Raw genomic sequence first — 27,686 nt, forward strand, 5'->3', positions numbered from 1 at the left:
GGCTGGCAGACGATTGCCTCCATCCCCTGCAGAAGAGAGTCACTTGCCATTTTCTCTGGATGTTAATGCATGGTTTAGCCCAGATAGCTCTAAAGCCTTCCTTAGGCTTCCTACTGTTATGCCAGTACGGGACGACACACAGGTGTGTCCAGGAAGAGGAACTCCTCCGCTTAGTGACGTTGCTCCGGGAGGAGGTGAGTAGGTTGAGGAGTATCAGGGAGTCCGAGAGAGAGGTAGACTACTGGAATTGCACCCTACCTTGCCTGGGACAGGACTGTCAGGCAGACAGGACACATGATACGGAGGACTCCCTATCCTCTCTCCACCTGGCTGAACTTAAGGGATCACCTAGTGGTGACTTAAGGGATAGGGTGCAATGGCAACAAGTTCTTGCCCGGTGCAGCAGGCATGTCTCCTCTGTGACCACCCCACCTTCCCAGGTGCCCTTGCATAACAGGTATGAGGCTCTGCAAATGGAACCAAACAATGACAAGGATGATGGTTCATCTAGCTTGGAGGTGTCGCCAAGGTTAAGTCGATCTATGCCCTGTGTCAAAACCGCTTCCATAAAAAAAAAAAAAGATGGGTCATTGTCATAGGAGGCCCCTTCCTGAGGGGAACAGAAGGCCCAATATGCAAACTGGACCCACTGCTTAGGGAAGTCTGCTGCCTCCCTGGGGCCCAGGTAAAAGAGGTGAAGAGAAAGCTTCCTTCCCTGGTACAGCCCTCAGATTATTCTCCATTATTGATTTCTCAGGTAGGCAGCGATGAAGTCTCAACAAGAAGTCTGAGGGCAATCAAGAGAGACTTCAGGGCCTTGGGATAACTGGCTAAGGGATCAGGAGCACGAGTAGTCTTCTCCTCTATCCTTCCAGTTGCAGGGAATGATGAGGGAAGAAACAGGAAGAGCCAGCAGATCAATACCTGGCTCCGAGCCTGGTGTCACAGCAGAATTTTGGGGTTTTGATTATGGGTCGGTCTATACAACACCAGGTCTGCTGGTGACAGATGGGGAATAATCTGCCTCAAAGGGAAAAAAGGATCTTTGCACAGGATTTAGCAGAGCTCATTGAAAGAGCTTTAAACTAGATTTGAAGGGGGAAAGGGATAAAACCAGGCTCGCTAGAGATAAGCCTGAGGGTGGCATGCCAGTCTTTGAGGGACGGTGTGCTAGCAAGGTCCTTTGGTCTGCCGTCTCAGTGGAGGTAGGGGATGGAGATCCATGCAGCAGTGAAGATGCAAGGGTTATCGATGTGTTAGAAACCACGGAAGCGCCTGAGAACAGTCACATAGGAATTAGGGCTTCTCCCCCCAAAAAGGTGGTGGGATCAATAGCCCAACTGACGTGCATCTACACCAACGCACGTAGCATGGGCAACAAACAGGAGGAGTTGGAAGCCATTGTGCAGCTGGAAAATTATGATATAGTTGCAATCACAGAAACATGGTGGGATGACTCGCACAACTGGAGTGCTGCAATGGATGGCTATAAACTCTTCAGAAGGGATAGGCAAGGAAGGAGAGGCGGTGGGGTAGCCCTGTATGTTAGGAACTGTCTAGAGCTTAATGATAGTGATGAAAGGGTCGAGTGTTTATGGGTAAGACCAGGGGACAGGCCAACAAGGCAGATATCATGGTGGGATTCTGTTATAGACCACCCAACCAGGATGAAGAGGCAGACGAAATATTTGATGAGCAGCTGGGAGAAGTCTCACGATCGCTAGCCCTTGTTCTCGTGGGGGACTTCGACTTACCAGACGTCTGCTGGAAATACAGTACAGCAGAGAGGAAACAGTCTAGGAGGTTCCTGGAGTGTGTGGAAGATAACTTCCTGACACCGCTGGTGGGTGAGCCAACTGGGGAAAGCGCCCTGCTGGACCTGTTGTTTGTGAACAGAGAAGGACTTGTGAGTGATGTGACAGTTGGAGGCCATCTTGGGCATAGCGATCATGAAATGATAGAGTTTTTGATTCTCGAAGAAGTAAGGAAGGGGGTCAGCAGAACTGCTGCCTTGGGCTTACAGAGGGCAGGCTTTGGCCTGTTTAGGAGACTGGTTGACAGAGTCCCTTGGGAGGCAGTCCTGAAGGGCAAAGGAGTCCAGGAAGGCCGGACATTCTTCAAGAAGGAAATCTTAAAGGCGCAGGAGCAGGCCGTCCCCATGTGCTGAAAGACGAGCCGGCGGGGAAGAAGACCGGCCTGGCTGAACGGAGAGCTTTGGCTGGAACTCAGGAAAAAAAGGAGAGTTTATGATCTTTGGAAGAAGGGGCAGGCAACTCAGGAGGACTACAAAGATGTCGTGAGGTTACGCAGGGAGAAAATTAGAAGGGCCAAAGCCCAACTGGAACTTAATCTGGCTACTGCCGTAAAAGACAATAGAAAATGTTTCTATAAATACATTAGCAACAAAAGGAGGGCTAAGGAGAATCTCCGTCCTTTATTGGGTGGGGGGGGAAACATGGTGACAAAGGACGAAGAAAAGGCTGAGATACTTAATGCCTTCTTTGCCTCAGTCTTTAATAGTAAAACCAGTTGTTCTCAGCCCCCTGAGCTGGGAGACAGGGACGGGGAGCAGACTGGAGCCCCCATAACCCAAGGGGAAATTGTTGTAGCGACCTGCTACACCACTTAGACACGCACAAGTCTATGGAGCTGGATGGGATCCACCTAAGGATACAGAGGGAGCTGATGGAAGTGCTCACCGAGACACTTTCAATCCTTTATCAGCAGTCCTGGCTAACTGGGGAGGTCCCAGTTGACTGGCGATTAGCGAACGTGACACCCATCTACAAGAAGGGCCGGAAGGAGGATCCGGGGAACTACAGGTCTGTCAGCCTGACCTCGGTGCCGGGGAAGGTTATGGAGCAGATCATCTTGAGTGCCATCACGCAGCACGTTCAGGACAACCAGGTGGGGGCCAGTTCTGCTTAATATCTTTATCAATGATCTGGACGAGGGGATTGAGTGTTGACCACACCAAGCTGGGCAGGAGCGTTGATCTGCTTGAGGGTAGGAAGGCTCTGCAGAGGGACCTGGACAGGCTGGATTGATGGACTGAGGCCAGTTGTATGAGGTTCAACAAGGCTAAGTGCTGGGTCCTGCACTTGGGTCACAACAACCCCATGCAATGCTACAGCTTGAGGAAGAGTGGCTGGAAAGCTGCCCAGTGGAGAAGGATCTGGGGGTATTTATCGACAGCCAGCTGAACATGAGCCAGCAGTGTGCCCAGGTGGCCAAGAAAGCCAATGGCATCCTGGCTTGTATCAAAAATAGTGTGACCAGCAGGACTAGGGCAGTGATCGTGCCCCTGTACTCGGCACTGGTGGGGCCGCCACCTCCAATACTGTGTTCGGTTTTGGGCCCCTTGCTACAAGAAAGACACTGAAGTGCTTGAGCATGTCCAGAGAAGGGCAAGGAAGTTGGTGAAAGGTCTAGAGCACAAGTCTGATGAGGTGCGGCTGAGGGAACTGGGGTTGCTTAGCCTGAAGAAGCGGAGGCTGAGGGGAGACCTTATTGCTCTCTACAACTACCTGAAAGGAGGTTGTAGAGAGGTGGGGGTCGGTCTCTTCTCCCAGGTAACAAGCCATAGGACGAGAGGAAATGGCCTCAAGTTGTTAGGAAATATTTCTTCACCGAAAGCATTGTCAAGCATTGGAACAGGCTGCACAGGGAAGTGGTTGAGTCCCCATCCCTGAAGGTATTTAAAAGCCATGTAAATGTGGTGCTTAGGGACATGGTTTAGTGGTGGACTTGGCAGTGCTAGGTTTACGTTGGACTCGAGGATCTTAAAGGTCTTTTCCAACCTAAATGATTCTGTGATTCTATTCTGTGATTAGTGACTGGAACTTGTTCTCCTTCACTATTAGGGCACTGCACTGGTTCTGTAAATTCAGATACAAAGGTACGCCCTTCTGTGCCAGAAATGCCAAGCTTCCATGCTCCCCCATTATGGGAGACTCCATCCATCGCTCCTTTGAGCATAGTCTGTAGCTGTCCCTCCTTCCCCACATCAGACATACCGGAATAGTGGGCCCCTGTTTCAGTTGACACTCCCTCCCCAAATTGCAAATCTCAACTACTGGTGCATTTTTTTCAGAAAGGATGGGGAAAAAGTTGTGTGAGGGAGGAGAGAACGTGAAAAGAGAACTGGTGGCACCAGCAGTCTGGTGGCCACCGCTTCCTGCCGCCCAGGAAACCACCTTTGCTCCTCCACAGCAGCTCGAGGAATGTTTCGTTAAGCTTGCAGGGCTGCTCCTGCGTGGCTGCGGTGCAAATCCCGCCTCCGCCGAGGTCCCGCACTGCAGAACTTCTCATCAGTGAACTGGTGAAGGCTGCCGCACTGGGGCAGCACGGCTGCACGGGGCACGGTGTCAGTGCTGACCGCGGCTTCTCTGAGCTGCTCTGTCACTTGACAGCAAAGCTCAGAAACATTGCAGGAATGCGCCTCCTCCTCCTTTGTCATGTGCTGCCATCCAGTGTACTGCCACCCTGAGGCCTCGAGTGTACAGAGCCCTTTGATTTTACAAGCATGTTTTCTATTTAAAAATAGTGGAAGTAGGAGAAGATGGAGGAGAGACGGACACTGGCTTTGCCAACCGGCTTTGCCAGCCAGCTTTTCTCTAAGTACAGATCAATACCACAGGAAACCCATGGAGAGGGAGGAGTTAGTTTTACTGTAAGTTGGGTCATTGAGAGTGAATTGGAAGAGTTACAGAACAATAGTAGAAAAGACATAAGAAGGTGTTTAGGTTGACAATATAATTTTAAATGTTGATATCAAAACCAGATATTAGGAATAATCTGACATAGTATATCAAAATGCTTAAAGCAAGTTCTCAGAAATAGGAATGGGGAGAATGATTGACATGTTTAACTGGCGGGGAGGTGATTATGCCTGTGTAAAGCTCCTTCTGATCTTAAAGATGCTGAAATGCTTTGGGCACAATGTTCACCAATCTCAAAAAGCAGTCACTGTCTCCTCGGCAACAAGAAAGGCATGTGTCTGTTCCCATGGAAATGTACTGTGAAAGGCTACACAGGGAAGATTCTGTTCAGAGCTCAACAGCGCAGGCTCCAAGCTCTTTGTTGCTTGTACCTGAAGCAGAGGCTGTCAGCACATTCAGGTGCTATGATCCTGCAGCTGATGAGGAGTGAGCTGCGAATAGTGTGGTGCTGTTCCTGGCTCTCTGTATAAAACAGATTAATTGTGCACTATTGTTCCCATCTGACGAGTTCCTTCCTTAGTCACTGAAGACTTCTGTGCAGCTCTTCACTTATGAAAGCAAGAATACTGCTTTTCCTTAGACAGCAGTATTCTTGCTAGCCAGAGAGGCATTAGAGAATTTCTGATAATAATTCTTCCAAAGGAGTGGACAGACAAATCTTAAAAACAGGAAACAAAGTGTATGCAGGGAGTCTGCATCTCAGCAGTCCTTTCAGTCCCATGTCTGAAAGGAGAACTGTGTAGAAGCACTGACAGGTCTACCTGCACTAGATCGACCAAATAAGAAACTGCTAAATACAGTAAACAAATTATATATAAGGCACCGCTTCTTCTAAACCCATTGTGATGCTCTTCTAAGGGAGCAAACATATTTAGCAGGGAGCAGAAGTAGGATCCAACCATGGTTTGATCTTTTTGGTTTTTTAAATATGAGGTGTGGGATGCAGAAGCACTAGTGGAACAGTGATCATTTCAAAGTGATGCACTGGGAAAATTATTTTAGAAGCAGCATTTTGTATGCATTCGTATATACTATGTATAGGTACTACTAAGCAGTGTTCTTTTGTTTTAAAGATTTTTCATCAACAGCCTGCTTTTCATTCCAGTAGCTTCTTCCTAGACCTGCATTAAGGGATAGTAAATAGATGTGCATTATTTACCTTCATTATCCTACTGTTTTGTTCCCTAATACGTACCTTCTAAGGTAAAAAACTCTAGCATTTTCAATCACTACTCTCGAACTGGCCTCTCTAACCCTTGATTCTTCTCGCCATCTCCGCACCCTGTAATTTTGCTGTGCTTGCTAAGAGGCAGCAGCTAGCTCTGCACATATGTTTCCAGGTAAGGGCATTCCAGGTGTTTTGTCATTGCCCTGTTTCTGCTGTCAGTCTCCATTCCATGGTTCCTCATCTCAATCTACTGCATGTTGATTGGGTATGTATTTGAGTTACTTGTAATGCTTAAGTCTTTCCTGAGTAGAATCATAAAATCATAGAATGGTTGAGGTTGAAAGGGACCTCTGGAGATCATGTGGTCCAGCCTCCCTTCTCGAAGTTGAGTCAGCTAGAGCAACTTGCTGAGTCCCAAGTTCAGTGAAGTTTTGAATATCTTCAGGGATGGAGTTAAGTTGCTCTTTGGGCAACCTGTTCTAAGTAAAAAACCTGTTCACAGTAAAAAAGTTTTTATCTTGTATGTAAATGAAGTTTCCTGTATTTCATTTTGTGCCAACTGCCTCCGGTACTGTCACTGGCTGCCATTGAGAATAGTCTGGCTCTGTCTTCTTTACACGCTGCCATCAGGTATTTACGTACATTGATAAGATACCCCCTGAGCCTTTTCATCTTCATGCTAAAAAAATCCCAGCTCTCTCAGCCTTGCCTCATTATGATAAATGAGGCATCTTTCCCTTAACCATCCCTTAACCTCCAATCCCTTAACCATCTTTGTGAGCACTTGCTCCAGTATGTCCGTGTATTTCTTGTACTGGGGAGCTCGGAACTGGACACAGCACTCCATATGTGGTCTCACCAGTGGCAAGTAAAGGAGAAGGATCACCTCCCTTAACCTGCAGGTAATGTTCTTCCTAATGCAGCTCAGGATGTTGTTGGCCTTCTTTCCTGCAAGGGAACATTGCTGGCTGATCTTCAATTCGTTGCTCACCAGGATCCCCTGGTCTTTTTCTGCAAAGCTGATTTCCAGCCAGTCATACCCCAGCCTCTCCTGGTGCATGAGTACAATTTCTCCTTCACAAATTTGTGCTGACTACTCTCAGTCACCTTCTTGTGCTTCATGTGTTGGAAATGGTTTCCAGGAGGATATGCTTCATTACCCTCCCTAGGATTGAGGTGAGGCTGAACGACCTGTTTTTTCCCAGTTCCTCCTTCTTCCTCTTCTTGAAGAAAGAAGTGACATTTGCTTTCTTCCAGTACTCAAGAACTCTCCCAATCCCCATGAGTTTTCAAAGATAATTGAGAGGTGTCTCACAATGACATTGGCTAGCTCCCATAGCATTTGTGGGTACATCCTGTCAAGTCCCATGGACTACTGTACATCCAGTTTGTTTAAATGTTCCCTAACCTTGTCTTCCTCCACTGAGGGCAAGTCTTCCTTGCTCCAGACTTTCTTACTGGTCTCAGGAGCCTGGGATTCCTTATGGCCGATCTTGCCAGTAAAGGAGGCAAAGAAGGCATTCAATACTTCAACCTTTTCTATGTTCTTTCTCAGCAAGTCCCTTCCCCATTCAGCAGTAAGCCCACATTTCCCCATGTCTTTCTTTTGCTGATGATGTACTTGTAAAAGCCTTTCTGTCTGTCCTTCATATTCCTCGCCAGATTCAACTCCAGGTGGGCTTTTGTTATCCTAATCACATCCCTGCATGCTTAGACAGTGTCTCTGTATTCCTCCTGGGTCACCTGTCCCTGCTTCCGCCTCTTGTATGCTTCCTTCTAATGTCTGCACTCAGTCAGGAGCTGCTTGTTCATGCATGCAGGCCTCCTGCTGCTTTTGCTTGATTTCCTGCCTGTTGGGATTAACTGGTCTTGAATTTGGAGGAGGTGATCTTTGAAAGTCAACCAGCTCTCCTGGAACCCTCTTCTTTCCAAGGCCGTAGCTCAGAGGATTCTTCCAAGCAGATCCCTGAACAGGCCAAAGTCTGCTCTTCTGAAGTCTAGGGCTGTGACCCTGTTTTCTGCCCTGCTCCATCCTCTCATGTTCCTGAACTCCTCCATCTCATGGTCTAGCCAAGGCTGCCCCAACCTTCACATTCCTGACTAGTTCCTCCTTGTTTATAAGAATCAGGTCCAGCAGAGCACCTCTCCTTGTCTGCTCCTCAGTCACCTGTGTTAGGAATTCATCTTCAGTGTGCCTCAGAAGCTCCTGGGTTGCTTGTGCCCTGCTCTGTTATCCCTTCAGCAGATACTAGGGTGGTTAAAGTCTTCCATGAGGACCAGAGCCTGTGAACATGAGGATTTTTCCTGTTGTCTGAGGTCTCATCTACTTCTTCCTCAGCAGATGGTCTGTAGCAGACACCCACCACAATGCTACCTGTGTTGGTCTGCCTGCTAATTCTGACCCATGAGCTCTCAGCTGATTCACCATTCATCCCGAGGTGGAGCTTTGTGCGCTCCAGCTGCACTGTCAGCTAAAGGGCAACTCCCCCTCCTTGCCTCCCCAGCCTGCCCTTCCTAAAGAGCCTGTATCCATCCATCGCAGCACTCCAGTCATGTGAGTTGTCAACTACCTTAGAATTCAGTGCATGTTTAGGATGGGAAAGGAAACAGAGAGTGTCACTAACAGCGTGTAGATGATTGTGCAGCTTTCTGTGGGAAGAGAGAGGTGGTCTATTAGTCTAGGAGCAGATACTGCACCGTTGCTATAGGAATCAAGAGAATATGTCACATCTTTGTAAGTCTTAAGAGAGTATCTTCTGTCCTCTAGCCAAAAGCAAATGACTGAAAGAGCATTTGACTGATTGCTGCTCTCTTGCATGCTTTGCTGCAGGAAGGATCCTAACCATTTTTATTTTTGGAGACTGCAACAGATTCAGAAGCTGAAAGACTATTAACTATTTTAGTTATATGTGGTCCATTCTTCACCAGCTGCCAGACAGAACAGTCATTTTCTGACGGTATTGTTCAGGGCTTTGTCTGGTTTAAAATATCAGAGAACTGTGTGCTGTAAGCATGCAAGAGGGTTCACAGAATTGGTCCTTTGATAGAAAAATGGAGTTCACATATAAAGGGGGAAATAGGGAAGAACAATGCTAAGCCTTCAAATAAGGCCATAACAAGGAGAGGGGTATAGGCTTGCAACTGATTCTTTATTAAATTATTTCTCATGAGGAATTGTGATTGTTGACTTCTTGCAGCACTGTGGAAGAGGCAAGGCATCCTGGAGTTAAGTGGCATGATAAATGCATGGCAAAGCTGTCGTAGGGTGGGGTAACATCAGCAAATGGGTAAGACTGGGGGGTGCAGAAGAAGTGGGCACTTTCTTACTCTTTATTTGGCATTTTAGACAGTTTCAGAGCAAGTTTTTGCCAGCAGCATTCCAAGTGGATTTAATCAGAGTAAAAAAAGTATTTGCCAAGTTCAGAAAAGACAGTGGTGAGATACACAATGGCAGGAGTTTGACTGGAGAAAGGAAGGATTGACTCGAATAGCAGAAGGAGGTGAAGAAACTGGGGGAAAAAAAAAAAAGGGGTAACCGTTAAGAAAAAATCAGCTAATTGGAAGAGTTGTTACAGATCAGACGCAGTAGGAAAGGAATCAGTTATGTTATAGACAAAAGAAGCTTTTCTCTAGAGCAGAAATATGCCAAGCTTTTTTTTTTGTGTTGGAATTTTTTTTCCCCAATATTCTGCTCCCCATATTTCTTATGGTTGGAATATTAGTGATTGACCTTCCATTACATAAACTTTCACTATTTTTTAAAGTTTCTTTTATGGTTGTTTAGACTAGGTGGATATCCTACTCCAGATTAATATCCAAGATCTTAACTAAAGGAATTTAAAGAAATAATTTTCTAATTTTCTTGGTATCTCAGGCTTAGTATAACTAACAATTTAGAAAGCCTTCTTCTCTTTAACCTTAGCTGATATTTACATTTTATTATTTGGCATCATATTTATAACTAACATTCAGTGTTGCTGAATGTTATGTACGTGTACGTGTCATATGTACGTGTACTAGTTTGGCTGTAGCATCTGAGTGCTAGGGAACCTCTTTGAAGAATGAAGCATACTTATTTCCTAAGAGAGAACAGGGTAGTCAAAATCCCCCACAAGTACGTTGTTTCTGTGGTTTCAAGCTGCAGGCTGGGTGTAAATTGATCAGAAAACAGGTGCCAAGCATGGGGTGCACAGAGTAGGTATTCATAAAATCACAGAATGGTTTGGGTTGGAAGGGACCTTAAAGATCATCTAGTTCCAACCCCCCTGCCATGGGCAGGGACACCTTCCACTAGACCAGGTTGCTCAAAGTCCCATCCAACCTGGCCTTGAACACTTCCAGGATAGGGTGTCCACAACTTCTCTGGGCAGAAATGGCTATTCAAAATAAGCGTAGCTAGACAGCTGGTGTGCCAAGGCCACTGCTTGCCAGATTACTAGTGCTCTCTCTGTTCCATTGGGCTCTATTTCCATCCATTAACTTAATTTGTAAACTGTAAAGGCCAGAGACTACATTGTTTTTATCTGTACCTCCTCGTACTCTCAGGCCCTAGAAACAACCGAGTACCAAGAATGGGAAGAACTGTGAAATGTGACAGATAATATGACATAAGGTACAACACATAAATTTTCTCCCTCTCACAGTTCACATCCACACGCAAACACACCCCTCTGCTATTTGAATTTTACCACTCTAAATTCTGTTTATTTTGCAAAGCGCTGAATGCCATAATGATTTGACTTATGTTTCTTCTGCCTATGTTTCTTCTACGTATGTTTTGAAGCTCATTTAACAAGTAAATTGTGCCACCATTTATGTGCCTGGTCATTTAGACATGCTTTTTTCCTGGGAGCGTATGCAGTGTGTTACTGTGCACACTTTATGACTTCATGACCCCATTGCCAAGTGCAGTTTGTTGCTCTAAGCTGTAATCTGCCAGCCTGCTGTGCCTATGCTATGGTGAGAGAGATGAGGAGACAAACCACTGTATTGTGCTGGAGCCAGACGTTTTCCACTTTTGCAACACTCAGTTGCTCAAAAAGAGCCTCAGTTGAAAGCCTATTGTCCAGCTGAAGCCTGAGTACTGTAATCGTGTCTCTGTGTCATAAGTTGCTGTGCCTGGCATTTCATTATTCCTGTGATTTCATATATGTATTTATGTACTAGGTGAATGGAACACTGAAAAGATTAGAAAACCATCTTACCTGCTGCTACAGACAGTTCTTTCACCTCAGGATTTATCTTCTACCACCTGCTTGAGTTTTTCCAGCCTAAATCTTCTGTCTAACATTTTAGGCCCCTTTGATTTTTTTTTTTTTTTATCCTCTGTCCTGACTGGCTGTAAAACTTCCCCCAAATCTTCTCATTTGAGGATTTAATCTACACGTCTTTTACTTCCCTCTTTTAGATCTTTGAAGATGGTAAAACAATCTGGATATAACAACCGTCCTTGGCGTCCTTAGTAGCCACTTCCCTTCCACTGGTTTTTATCATTTGTTTATAACCTTTTGTTTATAACCTTTCAGTAATTTTTATTTTTCCTGGCAATTACATACAAAATATGTTCATGTTAAGAATTTCAGGCATATAGTGATGTTTTACTGCATTGCATATAAGTTACATTTGCTATTTCCCACTGGCTGCCATTTTCCAAAGTCATTGATGTTTGCTGTAATTATGTACTGTTTGAGATTAACTTTGACTTTTTTTGGGGGTAATCTTTTTGTAATTGTTGTAATTATTCTGCCAAATAAAATAATTTAAAAAGACACTTGGGCTTGTCTCGCAACGCAGTTTTTTTATAATCACCAATATTACTTGTTGCTCTCAGTTCCATTGTGCTCTAAGTCTGATGTGGTTTTATTCACCTATTAATTGTTCTACTAGTTAGGCTGAAATGGGAGGTGGATTTATTAGACAGTCTATTGCTCAAGATTGTTCTGTTTTCCTTCTTTGGTTATGTGTTTTCTCCAATCTCCTACTGCTTTTTAAGACTGTTTCTCAGTTCTTAATGTAGCTTTGCATATTAATACATCCTTCAGTCATTATTTACTTATTACTGATTTGCTTAAACTACAGATACTTTTCAAGTGATTTTCAGTGAGAACAGGATATAATTCCTAGCATTATTATCAAAATGGGCTTTAAAAAAATCTTTTTTCCTGATAAAGAAACCGGAAATCCTGTTGGTTTTCCTATAATACAGAAGGGTAAGAATACTCTAGGCAGTTGCATTAGTCTGATCCTAAGTCCATGCAAGGCTCAAGAATGATTTTTGAAAGAGAAAATAACAGCATGAGGAGGACGTAGATGGTAGATGGGATAAAAAAGCAGTGTAAGTTTACTAACTTACTATCTTTCTCAGATTGCTAATCTTCTACAGAAAGGAAACAGTGTATGTCTTATTTATCTAGACTTCAGGGAAGCCTTTGATACAGTGCTATCTGAAAATTTATTTGGGGCTTGGAAGACAGATAATAGAAGAATTGCAAGGTACGTAAGGAGCTCAGTAAAGAAGACACAAAAGACATTGCAGTTTCTTCAGGATTTGCCTTGGGATTGATGTCATTTAATATTTTCAGTAATGCCCATGGCACAAAAATAGGAAGCGTAGTAATTAAATTTGTTGATGATGCAAAATAGACAGGTATCGTTGAAGCAGAAGAGAGTAAGTTATATGGAAAGAACTGGATGATTCTGAAGACTACCTAAACAGAAATCAGATTATATCTGATGACAGTGTACTGCATAGTCATGCACTCAGGGACTTGTAACAGGAATCAGCACTGTAAGCTGGAGGCTTATCTAACGGCAGTGATTAAGAAGGAGAAACAGCCCAGTACGTTAGTCCACTTGCAGGAGAATGTGGGGTTATCACTGTAATAATATTGTGGAAAGCAGTTGTGAACCTAGCAAAGTTTGGTAGAGATTTCTGCTGTTGAAAGCAATATTAATGCCCCATGAGTACATGGCCATCTGGAGACTATAGGTACAGTTCTGTTTGCCATTGTTCTAGATGGGTTAACTGGGACTGACATGGAAAAGGCTGATGGAATGATTGGAAATGGGCACTCAGTTTTAAGAGACCAAATAACAGTTTCACTTGTTCAGTCTGACAAAAGGAAGAGTGAGTGGGGGTATGACTGCTATGTATACATGCTTCAAAGCATAAACATTAGACACAAAGAAGAACCATTAAGGGCAATGTTGGTAAAAGAATAAATGGGAATCGCCAGATATACTAAAAGAAGATAGTCATTCAAAGAACTTAGTTTTTTAGCAGCTGTCCCATAGGAATACCAAGGTTTAAAGTGCTATGCAATAAATTTATGCCTGAAAGGGTTACATATGACATGGTTGTTATTGATTATGCAACAGTGGACTTGCTGACCCAGCGGTTCTCCCATCTGTGTTCTGCCAATTAGTGACAGCAGGTGAATCCTTTATGATGCTCTTACCAAACACACCCCAAAGCCACCGTTCTAATCACCAAGTATCATGAAGATACTTACACTTTTTGGACTAGGGGGCAGTAGATTTGGAGGTAGTTGTTAAGTCTTTTTCACTGTTCCCCCAGGATTCCCCACCAAGAATTCCTCTATTTCCTTCACTTTTGAAAAACAGAAATCCATAGTCCCAACACAATCTCCTATCTTCTCGATTCTCCTTCCAGGACCAAAGTCTTCCTACTAACTTCTCATAGTTTGCAGCTCTGCTTTGGCCCTTGGCTAGAAAATAAAAGTAGTATTGTGGACTGCTGCCTGTAGCACTCTGCTAAGAAGATGTGAGGAGCCATGCATAGTTGTCACTGCACAAGCTGTGGGAAGTGGGTTTGGCGAGGATGGAAAAGTGGAGGCAGAGGCATAGTAGGGCTAGACAGCTTACTGTGAGGTCACACAGAATTGTGCAAAGTTGGGTAAAATGCAAGTATGGTTGGTATCATGATAATACTGATGACTCATTATATTATCTAAATACCCTGGAGGTATTTAAAAGACATGTAGATGTGGCGCTTAGGGACATGTTTTAGTGGTGGACTTGGCAGTGCTAGGTTAACAGTTGAACTTGATGATCTTAAAGGTCTTTTCCAACCTAAACCATTCTATGATTCTGTGATTATTTTGCATCCTATAGTATTACATATCTTTTTTTACCATCTTGCATCCCTGCTGTTGCCTTTGATTGCTTTTAAAATAATCAGGAGGTAGATTTGTAATTCTCTCTTTACCTCCGCAGAATAATGTTTGGAACCTCTGCAGACAGAGACAAACACTTTTCTTTGCCTTCATTTATTCTTTTTTGCCTTTATTTCAAGTCCTCTTTCTTTCTTTATGCATGCTATAAATTGCTTATGGTATTTCCTCATTGCAGATAGATTTTAAAAACAGTTAGTGGAAAGGTCTAACATGAAAAGGTAGGTCTATGAGACAGTGATGCAAGATGGTAGTTGAAGATATGTGAGTCAAGGAGAGAGCAAAAAGCCACAGTAGAGAAGCTATATACTTGGGAAGTCTTGAAGGATAACTGGCAGCAATCTGTGTATGCAGATTCCTTTTCCTTACATTGTTGTAGCAATCAGATGTGTATTTTTTCCAAGATAAAAAATTTAAGGGACCCTTTTTCATTGGCTTAAGCTTGTTTGCATCAGATCTGTGAAATCTGTCAGGGGAAACCACTCTGGATAGAAAAAAGCCTTATCTTTGTCTTATGAAATTCCATAGTTTCTGTAGGGAAAGAAGGCAAAAGGAACCTCTGGGAATCAGCTAGTCCCTTGTCCTGCCCCAAGTCAGAATCTACACCGCCTACATCACTCTGGACAGATGCTTGTCTAACCTGTTCTTGAAAGACCTTCAGTGATGGAGATTCCCATCCTTGCTGGACAAACTATCCCAGAACATCTCTACTTTTACTGCTGTGCTCTTCCTTACTATCTAACATAGATCTTCCTGGGAGAAATTTCAATCCATTATTTCTTGTACTGTGTGTATGAGGAGCAGCTCTTCCCTGTATTTGCAGCAGGCTTTTGGATATCTGAAGACTGTTATTTTCTCTTTTGGGGCTTTACAGTTCTTGTCACACTTACTGTTCTCCCCTGAACCATCTTGATTTCTCCCACACATATTTTCTCTGATGCACAGAGCCCCAAACTGCAAAGGACAGTCTGGTTGAGACATTAACGATTCATACCACAACAGAAGGATTACTTTGGAAGGGTTCCTCAGCAATACTGGCAAAATTTAATTTTGCAGCCTCAGGGAAATGTTGAGCTGGGACTGCTTGTGCCCTGGAGAGGACAAGGGATGGGGAAGAAACAGAGACAAAATGTGGAGGAGAAAAGAATCTGGAGTGTCGTCGTCACTGCTTATGCTGCCACCAAGGGGATGAGAGAAATGGGGCAGCGTTCAGTTACTGCTCTTCTGGGGGTTTTTTGTCTGCTTATTTTGTGTCAGTGTAGTACTGTTAACTCACATTCAGTTTATGATCTATTATATCCACAAATATTTTTTCGGAACCCCCCCCCCCCCTCTTCAGCCAATTGTTCTCCATCTTCCGTTTATATAGTTGTTGATTTCTATCTTGATGTGGAACCTCGCACTATTTCTGATTGAATTATGTCCTGTTTTTTCAAACCACATCTCCAGCTACTCAGGATTTTAATTTTAATCATCTCTCCTAGCATACCTGTAAGCCCTCCAAACCATATGTTGCTAGGAAATTTAATAAGCGTATTCTCTAGTTCATTATCCATATTGTTAATGAGAATATTTAATAATTCTGAACTCAGGAACAAGTGGTCATTTCTTTAGAATAAGCAGAGCCTCAGTCTTGGGATATTTTTTGTCTGTTTTTCAGTATGCTTTCTATGCCATATTGCATCAATTCCAAAACTGTTGAGAATATTTTAAGTTTCAGTGAACAGAGCGCTGCTCACTTAAGTGAAAATTGGATGAGAGAAACCATGCCTCTTTAACGCAACCAGCGCCTCTGTGTACTTCTCTAATTACCTGCAGATCAAAAAATTGAAAGCACTGCAAACATATCTCCCCAAAACAACTTGGTTCATATCTTTTCTAACCTGACCATCTTAGTTTAAAAATCTTAAAAGCTTGAATAGTAGCACAGAAGTAAAAACAAAACACACGAACTTGTGGGAGAAAAGGTGGCCTCTCAGAGCCCCAAGAGGTAAGGAGGAAGAATGTCAGTCTTTCCTTGAAACAAAATGGGCTAGGAATATAGCATAAAGTGAGCTTGAAGTGAGCAGTGGAGGCAGGAAAGGAGGCCCCAGAATGTGCTCAGCCTCCAAGAACTAGTAAAGGAACACAACCATTAAAGAGTGAGTCCCATGTCACTGACATCTTTTAGACCAGAAATGGCTGGGAGCTGCCAGGATACTTGTAGCAGCTGGGGAAGACTTGGGTTGAACCAGGCACTTTTTTAAAGAACACAGTCACTTATTTTCTACATTTTAATGAAAAAACATGTAGGGAAAATAGAAAAAGAGTGTTTAAAATAAAATGGTATTATTTTTCTCTTAATTTAGGATAAGACATTCTTGCACTGTAACCTTCACCCTTTTGTGCAAATGCATTGCGCACTAGTTTTCCTTGACAGCATCGTGGCGAGTGAAGAATCACAGGAAATAGGTTTCATTCTCAACTAGGTGATGTTGGGCAAGCCACTTCCATCCATTTGTACCTTATTTTCCATTTGCAAAACAAAAGAGCTACTTCTACCAATTTCTTTTCTAAAGTACTTAGAGAACTACAATCATACTAAGCAAGAGCTGAGTTTTATTATTACATGGTGGGGTTCTTTTTTGACTTTTAATCATTCAGTCTATGGCTACAGTGAGTCTGCCATTGCTTAATTTTCAAGTGGCTGACCTTGTAATTTGATGTTCTTTGGAGGAAATCTCTTTATATAATGCTTGTTAATAGCATCCAGATAGAATACAATACATATTGTGTGGTATTAAACTGAAATTCAGTAACACTTCGTAATATATCCTTCTGAATGTAATAAAGAAGCCAGCTATTGATGGAGATGGGAGCAACTGTAGCTTATTACTTTATCTATAACTGATTAGAAAAATAAAACAGCCTAAAACCTGCAACCATAATGCACACCTTCCTGATTCTACAGTGCTGACAATGATGAAAAAAGGGCCGTGGGGCGGACGCGCTTCCAGCTGCTGCATGCGCGGGGGCCGGCGGTGGCGCACGGCTGGCGCGGCGATGGGGCTAAGCGCCAGTGCGAGCTCTGCGGCGAGTGCGGGCCTTGGCGCCGCTCGCCGTGTTCTCTGTCTGCCACCGACAAGTGAATTTGCTATCACGGGAATCGCAAAACGTCTGCGAAGTGCCCGGTTCTGCTTCGTCTTCTACCTCCAGCCCGGGAAGCCCAGCGTCAGCAGCGCCTCGCCGGGAACGTCTCCCGGCGGGGGGCGGCGAGTGGAGCCGCGCCCCGCGGCCTGGCCCAGCGCTGCCCGCGGCACCAAGCTCCGTCCCCGGAGGGGGGCGCGGACAGGCGGAGCCCTCCGGCCCGAGCAACGCCGCCGCCTGCCCCCACCGCGACACTGGCTCGCCCCCCGAGCCCCGCACCTCTCCCCGCACACCGGCCTCCTCCGGGCGGGGTCAGTCCCGGTCCCCGGGTCGGCCCCGGCCCGGGCGGGCTCGGCGGTGACGCCCCCCGGGCGCGGCGCGGAAGGAGTTAAGGCCGCTCCCGCCCGCGCGTCCGGCCGTCCCCGCCCGCGCGTCCCCCGCTAGGCCACGGCTGACCTTCACGGGAGCCGCGCCGGGCATGCGCGCCGCCGCGCTCGGGGCCCGGGGGGACCTGTGGGCGGCCCGGCGTGGCCCGCTTCGCTTTGGTTCGGCTCGGCGCGGCGCGGCCCGGCCCGGCCCGGAGCGTGCGGCACGGCCCTCCGCCCGCCCGCCAGCGGCGCGCCCGGGACCGCGGCTGGCGCACGCCCTGCCCGTGCCGGGCGCGCCGTTGCCATTCGGTGCCGATGGTGCTGGCGGAGGAGCGCGGGGGGACGCGAGGGGGGACTGCGCGCCGCGCCGCAGCCTGGAGCCGCGCCCCGCCGCCGCCGGCCCCTGCCCGCTCCGCGGCGCCGTGTGCGCAGGCAGGGCCGGCGGGCAGCCCTCCCGTGCGCGGGCGCGCAGGGCCCGAGCCGCGGGGTGCTCCGCGGGCCGGGCAGTGCCCGGGGTCGCAGGCCGTCACGGCTGCTCGCAGCTGTTTGCCTGGAGCCGCTGGGGGCTTGAGCATGCCACGAGCGTCTTGTTTGTGCCTGTTCATGCAGTGAGGGTGATTGCACGGTTCCCCTTAAGGAACGGGAATAGGAACACCTGCACAGGCCTGTGTCAGTAACCCCACTGCAGGGGAGCTTGGTGCTTCTCTGGCAAGTGCAGGAGCCAACAGTCAGTGCAGTCTTTAAAGAAAACGCATGTTGTCTTGCCGGGGAAAGAACAAGTTGTCGAGCATGTTGTTGAGCAGGGGAGAGGACTTACAACATGGGAGCCAACAATTCTGTGTGCTTCTGGGATCTAAAAAAAAATTGCAGATGCAGGCCCAATCCTGCCTTGCCAGGCATGCTGACACATAGAATCATTTAGGTTGGAAAAGACCCTTAAGATTGAGTCCAACCACTAACACTACCAAGTCTACCAGACATGTAGCAGTTTGGTTCCAGATCACATGTGCCTTTAGTTCAAGTCAGCTAGAACTTCAGGAACAGTTTAGGCACTGAATAAGGCCACACTGCTTTGCTTGGCATATTCCTTCTGAGGGACTGAGAGGGGGAGGGGGAACTGATAACAGTGCCCACCCTCCCAAAATTTCTGTGATTCCTACGGCTGTTGCCACACAGTAGCGCTTGGATTGGCGTCACCGTAAAAACCAGTGGAGGTTGTTGCCTTCCTTCCCATGTGCAAAAGGCCGTATGATGTTCATGGCTTGCTCTTCGCTGCTGGCTAATGCAATCTCTCTTCTGTGCTTGTTTTTATTACTGGTTGAGGGCAGAAATTTATTTATTTGCTTCAGATCTGATTCTCTGCTGTTTGCAGTCTTGCCAGAAAATTCACAGCCCCTAGACAAGAATTTCAAGCAGAGGAATAGAATAAACCCCTCTCGTAACCTGGCAACATCTCATCTATTGCTGTGTTAGGCAGACTGGGAAACATCGGCCCCTTGCAAGCCGCAGACGCACACACAAGGAGCTGTCAGTAAGCAGATCGGTGCCCCAGGCCACCGCTGCCTGCTCTGCCATTATGGAGGAGCCAGTGCTGCTCCTCGCAGAATGGCCGCCGTGCTGCCAGCGTCTGGTGCTGTGCTAGCTGATGTCCATCCAGGGCCGCTGCAGAAGCAAGCGGTCGCGGAGGGGGCGGTCTGCTGCTGTCTGCCCCCTTCCCCTGGGTGGCAGGTGGGCTCCATGTTTCCAGCAGTGTCCTAGGATGACACGCGTTGTCGCGCAGGGCTTTGTGTGATAAGCAGTGAGCTGCTGATGTCTCACGGCAGCTGTGGTGTTAATAATTTGTCTGCGTCTGTTAATCATCTGGGGTCTCTAATGGATCCGTCACAGTGGTACCAAAGCATCCTGAGGGCGGTCACCCTGCGAGAGAGGCTGTGGGCGGCTGGGAGCGTGGAAGCAAGTCAGTCGTTGTGCCGTCGCCATGCTGCCCCCCGCCCCCTTCCTCCCGCTGTTCTCACACTCTTTCTTTCCCCTCGCTCTCACACACTGTCCCTCCCTGTTCCCAGCTTTCTGCCTCCTGCTGTTTCTCTCTCTTGTCCAAAGGGGTTAGTTCTCAGTCTCACATGCTGGAAATGCTGCCAGTGAATGTTTCTGTGTGCTGCCTGCCAGGTCCCTGGGGAAAAGGCCTGGAAATGCAGTGCAGGAGGAGCAGTGGGAGCAAGGGAAAACCATTGTTTCTCACTGCTCGCCTGCTGCATTTTCCAATGGGAAAACGCTCTCTGTGAGGTATTGAGTTTTATGTCACTGCTGAAGTTGCCCCCTCCCCCTTCCCCCTTGCCCCAGAATTTACCATCCCCTGGTGCAGAGGAGGAGAGGTTGCAGCACTGCTACGAAAAAGCTGAGACGTGTTTTCAATTTGCCTCCTGCTTATCTCTGCTGTTTGGACAGAGAGGTTTAAAAAGCTGGATTTTCTGTCCCTGCAGAGTAAACACACAGAACCCAGCAGCACAAACTATTTCTGGCTTATCAGTGGAGGAATGCAGCAGCTGAGGCTTAGCGCGAGTGGGCCGTCAGGAAGGCCCTGAAGGGGCCCCCTCCCCACTCCGCGCTATTAGAAGTGTGAGAGCCCAGCAGGACTCAGAGGGGAGAGTTGGAGAAAAAGGCAGAAAAGGGAAAGAAAGAGGAAGAGAGAGAGTGAGAGAGGCTGAGCAGACCCTGATGGCTACAGACGAAGTTACAGGAGGGGCTCGCAAAGCTACGAAAAGCAAACTTTTTGAGTTTCTGGTCCATGGGGTGGTGAGTCGGGAAAGTTAGTGAGCTGGCTGGCTCTAAATAGAGGGATGAGTGGAAACTGGAGGCTCTGTGCTGGGCTGGATCGGCTTCCTGCAGTGTGCTCCTGGGGTGCTGGTAACTGCCTTGCCAGGAGAGCACTGGGGTCTGTAAAGCCCCCAGAATATGCACTGATTCATTGATAATATAGGCTTGTGTCTGGGGGGATGTGTGCTGTGATTTTTGCTTTGATTCTCCATGAACGGTGAATAGCATGCTTTTGAGCCTGATCATGGTGCAGAAACTGCACTGGATCTGACCCAAATGGGCTTGTAGGACACTTTGTTCTGTAATCAAACTTGTGTTTTGAAAAACAATTCTGATGAAAGCCTGATGAAGCCTTGTGGTACTGCCTCTGGTTCTTGTCTCCAGTCTTGGCTCTTATGTATCCTCTGGCTACTTAACAGGTGACTTTCAGGGGCTTGAAGAGATTAGCTCTGCAGATCTGTAGCAGTCTATGGGAACTCACCCACGAGAGAATTTCAGGGTGCCATGCTTAATTAAAGCAATCCTTCAAGTCTTTACAATTTTTCCAGCTTTTGTTTAAGAATCAGGTCTTCGATCTCCATTTAAGGGGAAATGCTAACCCTGTTTTGCTGCTATTGGAAACAATGTTCTTTAAATGACTCTCTAGTGATTGAGAGCAGTCACCATTTATAACATTTGGATTTCTTGTATTGATACACATTTAACAAAAATAAGACTGTTAAAGAGCCCCAAGGAATGCAGATATTGTTTGGATACTGATAGTCCCAAGTGTTTTCTCTCTTGAGGATTCTGGCACCTCCTGTGACACCTTTTTGAAGACATCAGGTGGGGGCTCTTGTGCAAAGATCATAGAAATCTGTGGAGCTCACGGCAGGCTTCTAAGTTGTCTCCATAATTCAGGCTTACTCCAGACGTGTACGATCTAGCATGTGTCCGGCAGATCGTGGATATGGTGGGACTTGCAAGGCTAAGGACTTTTAGGTGGCATTCTGTGTTTCTGAGAACAGTGCACAGGTGATGTGGTGCCAGTGTACAGGAGCAGTCTGTTGCGAGATTGGCGGATGTACAGGGATGACTGAAGAGCAGGTGTGCAGGTCTGTAGCAGTGGTTTTGTTGTGGACATGTGGGTTCATTAAGGTAGTCTGGTTCAGGATGGCTGTAGCTGGGCAGAACCATAGGCAATTTGGGACGGGTGGGCACATGGGATGCTTTTGCCTTTTCTGTTGGCATTTGCACACCAGCGGTCTTCCTTTAGTATCAAGAAGAGTGGCAAAAATAGTTATGTAAATTTACTTCTTCCACTTCTAGATGGACTTCATGTGAAAGCAGCATGCTAGCCTCTTAAGCATAGGAATTTTTAATTTATACCAGGATGAATACAGCAGAACTCATTTCCATTACTTATTTGGATGCTAGAAAACTCTGCCTTTTCTACCCTGGGATTTTTGCCACTAGTGGCATCTTACTTGAACATCTGCATTGGCCTGGAATATCTGCATTTGTTCGTCATCATCCTGCTACTTGTTAGTGAGGCTGGGGCTTCTTGTCATTCTGTTGCCTGAACACCTCATGTATGACCCTCTCCTTTCTTCCATGATGATCTCCTTTACTTCTGGTTTTATTTCCTTGTTTGTTCTTTCCTTTAGTTTCTTCCTCATCTCAGGTTCATTTTGATCAAAACACACGTTGGGGTACTCAGTCTTCCATTACTTAAAAAAGATAAAAAAAGTTGTAACTTCATTTTATCTCTTCAGGTCCTGTATCCTACCAAATAAGAGAATGTGCCATCACAGCCATTACCTTGAGTTTACATATTGCTGGCTATTGAGTTTTATTACCATCCACAGTGTGTCAGCATCTGAATTAATTCCTTGAAAAATCAAGTTACATAGCAAACTTTACTGGAATTCCTTGGAGTCAGATTCTGCTCTAATTTCAGGGAAAATCTCCTCTTCAAACGACTTATTTTTTATTTTATCTATGATAACATTATTTGATTTGGTTATTACAGGCTTCTCCCCCCCCCCCCCAAAAAAAAAAAAAAAAAAGGGGGGGGGGGAGAGGTAAATAGAGGTAGAATGTTGTGAGAAAATTTTTTGCTATGTGAACACTTAAATGAGCAGGATAATTTTGTGGTATTTCCTGAGGGCAGTTAGCTTTTGGATTCACTTGATCTTTCTGGAAACATGTGTTCCTTTGCTAAGGTCACTTCGCCCTTTGCTCTTGTGCACTTGATCTTGCCTTTGTTCTTTGCCATATTGCCAGCTTAGAAGATGTCTTCTTCCTTGTTTGTCCCAGTCAAATAGGATACCTGTGAAAGGTGAAATCTCTTGATGGTTAAAAATCTAAAATGCGATACTTCATTCTCGTCCTGCTTGAGTTCTTGATAGTTTGTTACACCTCTGGTTAGCAGTTCCTTTTAAAAAGGTTAGATTTCTTTCAGTTATTTATTTTTACAATTCTTTTACTCCTGTTCTGTTTCATCAGAGTCTTGCACATTGTTTTTGTGGGAAGAGAGAATTTTTTTTTTTCCCCAAAGGCTTCATCCTTTGTCCTTTTTTTTGTTCCTCTCTGCTCTGTTTCTAGCACTTTTATGGATAAATATGGCTTTAATCACCACATTTTTGTTGATTTATCTCTTTATTGATGCATTTTCTACTGTCCAGTAGTACATTTCAGGCTGTCTTTATGACATCTCCCTCTGGGTGTCCAGCTGTTGCCTTAAATTTTGTTGACCCAAACCAAGTTATTAATCTTCCTGCAGACCATTCCTTTTCTCAGTTTCTTCTATCCTCTAGACCCTGTCATAGGCCTCCCTGCTGGCTGGATCCCTTCAATGGATGTTACCTTTGTCTTTTTTTTTTTTTTTTTTTTCTCCTTTCTTTTTTTTTTTCTTTTTCTTACTCAAACAGGTATCTTCCCATATAGCCTTGAGAAGGTCCATAGTGCAGATCTTGTCAAAGCTCTTGTCCAGACATCTGTCCTCTCGTGACTCAATTGCAGAAATCTTCTCCCTTTGGTGCCTTGTACTGTCGACCTTGCCTGTGTCATCTTCACACAAGAGGCTGCTGAGAGGTTCGTTTTCTTGCCCTGTTGTTCTGACCTTTTTAATCTGCTTCTGTGTCCTTTTTCTGTTCCCACTTTATCTTCCTTCCAAAACCAATCTTCTTGCCTTTTATACACAAGATACACCTATAAAGGTCTATGTCCTTTTCTTAACTATCAAGTCATATCTGTATTTACAATATACTTGCTGTCCGTTCAAATCACCTTCTTTTTTCCATAGTGATCTTGTTCTTTGTCCTCTGAGCTGTGCTTAGGAAGCTCTTCCTGTTAATATAAGTCCTTATTCATATTTGTTTTCTGCTAATATGTGTTTTTTCATAGTTCCTGCTAATCTCTACAGTTTAATATTAGTTACACATCAAGACTGCTAATTTATTCAAACCTATGTATCACTTATGTGACTCCTTTGCTTATCCTCAGTCTTCTTTTTGTCTGGTTATCTACCTCTCAAATCCGGTCATAGAATTTTATGGTAAGTACGGAAACTGTGTTACATGAAATGGCATTTAGTACAGTGAAAAAAGGGTCTCAAAGCATGCTATCATGTAAACAAATATTTAATATAGTGATAAATAACTCGTTACCAATGTTAAAACAGACAAAAAGATAGGTCTGGTGCCCCAAAGATGTGTATGAAGTGTCTAATAGATTTATCAGTGATCTGGAAAAGGGGATGAGCAATGAATTTCATAAACAAATTTTGCATCTCCTCATACATTGCTGGGTTTTAAATGAACGGTAACCATTGAGGAGGAAGGCTTGCATGTCACTGTGAGCTGCCTAGTGTGTAGCAGCAGCCATTGCTACTAAGAAAGCAAGTAAACTGTTAGCCTGATGAAGAAATGGGGAAGAGAATAATAGAGAAGTAATTGTAAATCCATGGCGTATACTTACAAAAATATTTTTCTGGTTTTGATCATCTGCATGACTAACAAGCAAAAAGAGGGGTAACTCAGAGGGCAGTAGTAGTGGGAGGCCTGTGAAGACTTCATCAATAAGAGAATGGGATTTATTTATTTATTCATAATATCTAAGGATGGAGACTGATTAGGAAAGTTGTAAAATCTCTGTCACTGGAGGCTCTTAGGCACTGATTGTAGAAGTAAACATCTATCAAAGATGATGCAGATACTGGTGATGCTTCTTTGAGACGACGACAAACTGGATGACCTCAAGGACTCATATTTCAGTATATTATAAAAATTATTTTTGTTTTATTAGAATGGGAAGAACTAAAGATATTCTTCCCAAATTGAATGCTGATCTGTTTTAAGTGGATAAAAGTGATTGTTTCTTCCAGCCAGTCATCAGTTTGTAGAGATCACTACTAGAAGTAGTGAGGTGAGGAGAATATTAGGTTTGAAAAAAGTAGAACTTCGCTAATGAAAAATACCCCGCTAATTTTTATATTATCATGGCTATAAATACTATCTGGTCAGAGCATAAATCATCTAACACTAGAAATGCTAGAAAAGAGCCTCATGAACTGTTGTTTTTGGACAGTTTGTTCCACTTCCCTAACACAGGGCTGTCTGCGCGGTTCTCTGTGCTAGAACATTGTCAGGGAACAGGTCCTGGAATGGAGTCACTGGTTTGCTGCATATGTATTCCCTGTTTTGTTAAACGAGGAGATATTTGGCATGAGTGTAGGGCAGCCTGGAGAAATCAAGGGACCTTACCACAATGAAGAAATTTGATTAGGAAGGTACTTGCAGAAGACTGGTAGAGTGAACACATTGTACAGCATTCAACCGTGTAAGTAAGCTGCCAGTAGAAACTGAAGGTTTCTGCTTTCCTAGCCCTGGACTAATTGCAGGCTAACATACAGAAAAGTTCACACATAATTAAGAAAAGAAAATCATATTAATTCTAGCTAGGGCTTTAACAGAGATTAATGTGATTCTATGCAATATGGGCTTGTTAAATTTGAGTTGCTCATTGAGAAAACTTGGATTTGCTGATGAATATAGGTGCACAGATGTAATTGATTTGTGAGATGTTTGAATTGCTCTTCTGTTTTTTAAAAAATAAATACTGTAGGAATATGAAACAGTCACACTGGATCATTTAGCCCAGTGTCCCCAGTTGCAGGGAGCAGCAGAAGACTGCATGGAAGTATAGGAGCAAGGCAAAAACCTAGTGATGCTTCATCCAAATACTCTGGGCTTTGTAGCTCTGGAGCTTTCTGACCCAAAGCTGCCCTCTGTGTGTAGTACCTCTATATGGATTTTATTTATGTAGGTTAGTCCGCTGATGTCTTCCTGAACCCGTATAAACTTTTAGCATTCACAGTGTTTTGTGTCAGGAATTTTTGCAGCTTATCTTACATAAAGAAGTACCTGATCCTGCCAACTGCTAGCTGTTGTCTAATTCTTGTAAGGGAAGAGACAGCGAGCTCTTGATCAGCCGCCTCTCTCTCTCCATGCTAGTCATGATGTTGCAGAGCTCTGTTACCTCTCCCCTCCCAAAGCCATCCTTTTTACAGGCTAGTCAAGAGGTGCATTCTGGTAGTTCTTCACACAAAATCCATTCCATACATTATATCACAGTAGTGGATGTGATCAGATCTATTGAAATGAGCAAGCTGATGGAACTCAAAGATGGTATATAGGGTTTGTTAGCTTCAATTCCAAAGATGTTTTTTTTTTCTTTTCCCTTGGTTGCATCCAAGTGCTTCGTTTGAGGTTTGGGGTCTGGTTATTCTGGGCTGTGAATGGACATGCATGAAATAGAAAGGTGGTCACTGAACTTTGCCTCAGGTTACAATTCACAGTTCTGTAAATGTGATGTTTTCTAAGTTAAAGATGTTTGGATTGTCATGAACATTATTTAAAAATGGGTGGAATCTGGCACACTTGGACCCTGATGCTAGGATGTGAGAGCTTTTGGGAAATGGAGGAAGGTGAATATGGCAGACAAGCAAGAATAATTGCAATACTGATGTTTCTGCTTACTAAATCTCTAAAAATTCATAAACATTAAAAAAAAAAGAAACTCATATGAGGTAACATTGTAGTTATAGGAGACGAGAGAAGCCATCTGCAACTTTTTTCTTGTACTTCTAGGAGTCCACTTTGAAATGGCACATTCAGTTGGGAAACCATTTGTGCAGTCAGAAACCTGTTGCCATCGGGCAATATCAGTCTAGTCTAAATTTTTTAACTGCTCCAGATACTTCTAGTGACCTATTCTTACCTCCAGACAGCATCTGGCATCTCCTCTTGCTTATGTTTATGCCTTACAGAAATCAGTAGCTACTGTAATGCCTTGACACGGTATGTTGTCTAGCCAAGGTAGCTTCTATTTTTAGTTTAAAAAATATGCTGTTTGTATACTTGGTAATTGTTGTTCTTCTTCTCAAAATCTGTCAGTTTCTCTGTTAACAAGAAGCCCGTGGCTGTTCACTGCATGCCATCAGAGTCCTCCTGTATGGTGCCAAGATGGAGAGAGTCTGTGTCTTTCAGAACAGGAAATTGCTGTAGGTGCAGCTCAATGCTGTATAGCATTGCAGTGACTCCCTGCTCTCTGTTCATTCCCTTTCTAAGGCTCTTGTAGGCATTTTTGCTTTTCTTGACATTTTATTTTCCTTTTACCTATCAGTTCTCCAGGTTATTTTCCTCTATCTGATATGTCCAGAAAGGAACCCTCCTTTTTTCTGCTTCAGCATTTTGGCTACTGTGATGTTGATGTCCCTTGAGAAAAGACTCTGCAGTAGAAATACGTAGAAAAACAACACTCCAATGTTGTCTCATTTCTGCCATCAGACAGAAGTTCACTTGAAGAATGACAAAGAGGAAGAGGAAAGAGGCAGTCCTCTGATGTGACAGGAGGTTCAGGCAGGGAAGAAAGTAGAAAAGCCAAATGTGTGGCTTGGGAAACTGGGCAGTGGAAGGTAGTGATAGGGACTTGGCAGCAGTTGTTGGGGAGGCAGTACGCTTGCTGCACTGATAGTATGTTCAGCTTTGGGTGGGTGTAGCCAGGGCAGTGATGGACTGTGTACAGGAATGCAGGCAATTGGCAGAATTCTTAGGGACCAGTGTGCATGCATGAAATATTGGTTGTGTGCCTTTCTCTGTGTGCCATACTGTTTGGCCTTGCCTAGCTGCTCTGCCAGCAGCTCTAATCTATTCTTTGCTTAATCTTCTCAGAGCTGTGGGAGTGGTACCTTCAGCTAGGGACATACTGTGGTCTTCCTCATTTCCTATAGTCCACAGTAGTTTTGCCGTCTGTT

The 27,686-nt window shown here is 44.8% G+C and overlaps 1 protein-coding gene across 6 annotated transcripts in view; it reads left to right on the forward strand.

The window, feature by feature from the left end:
- Positions 1 to 27,686, forward strand: part of SMARCD3 (SWI/SNF related BAF chromatin remodeling complex subunit D3) — a 116,807-nt gene that overhangs the window by 22,269 nt on the left and 66,852 nt on the right. For 2 of the 6 annotated variants that reach the window (XM_072855024.1, XM_072855030.1), the window contains exon 1: positions 20,185 to 20,368. The exons of the other annotated variants lie outside the window; for them this stretch is intronic. In XM_072855024.1, coding sequence (XP_072711125.1) covers positions 20,291 to 20,368 — 78 coding nt within the window. In that variant the 5' untranslated portion in view covers positions 20,185 to 20,290. Of the gene's footprint in view, positions 1 to 20,184; positions 20,369 to 27,686 lie in introns of those variants that run through there. 6 annotated transcript variants of the gene reach the window in all.

The sequence above is a fragment of the Ciconia boyciana genome, chromosome 2 (genome assembly GCF_034638445.1).
Source record: "Ciconia boyciana chromosome 2, ASM3463844v1, whole genome shotgun sequence".
Classification (NCBI taxonomy): domain Eukaryota; kingdom Metazoa; phylum Chordata; class Aves; order Ciconiiformes; family Ciconiidae; genus Ciconia; species Ciconia boyciana.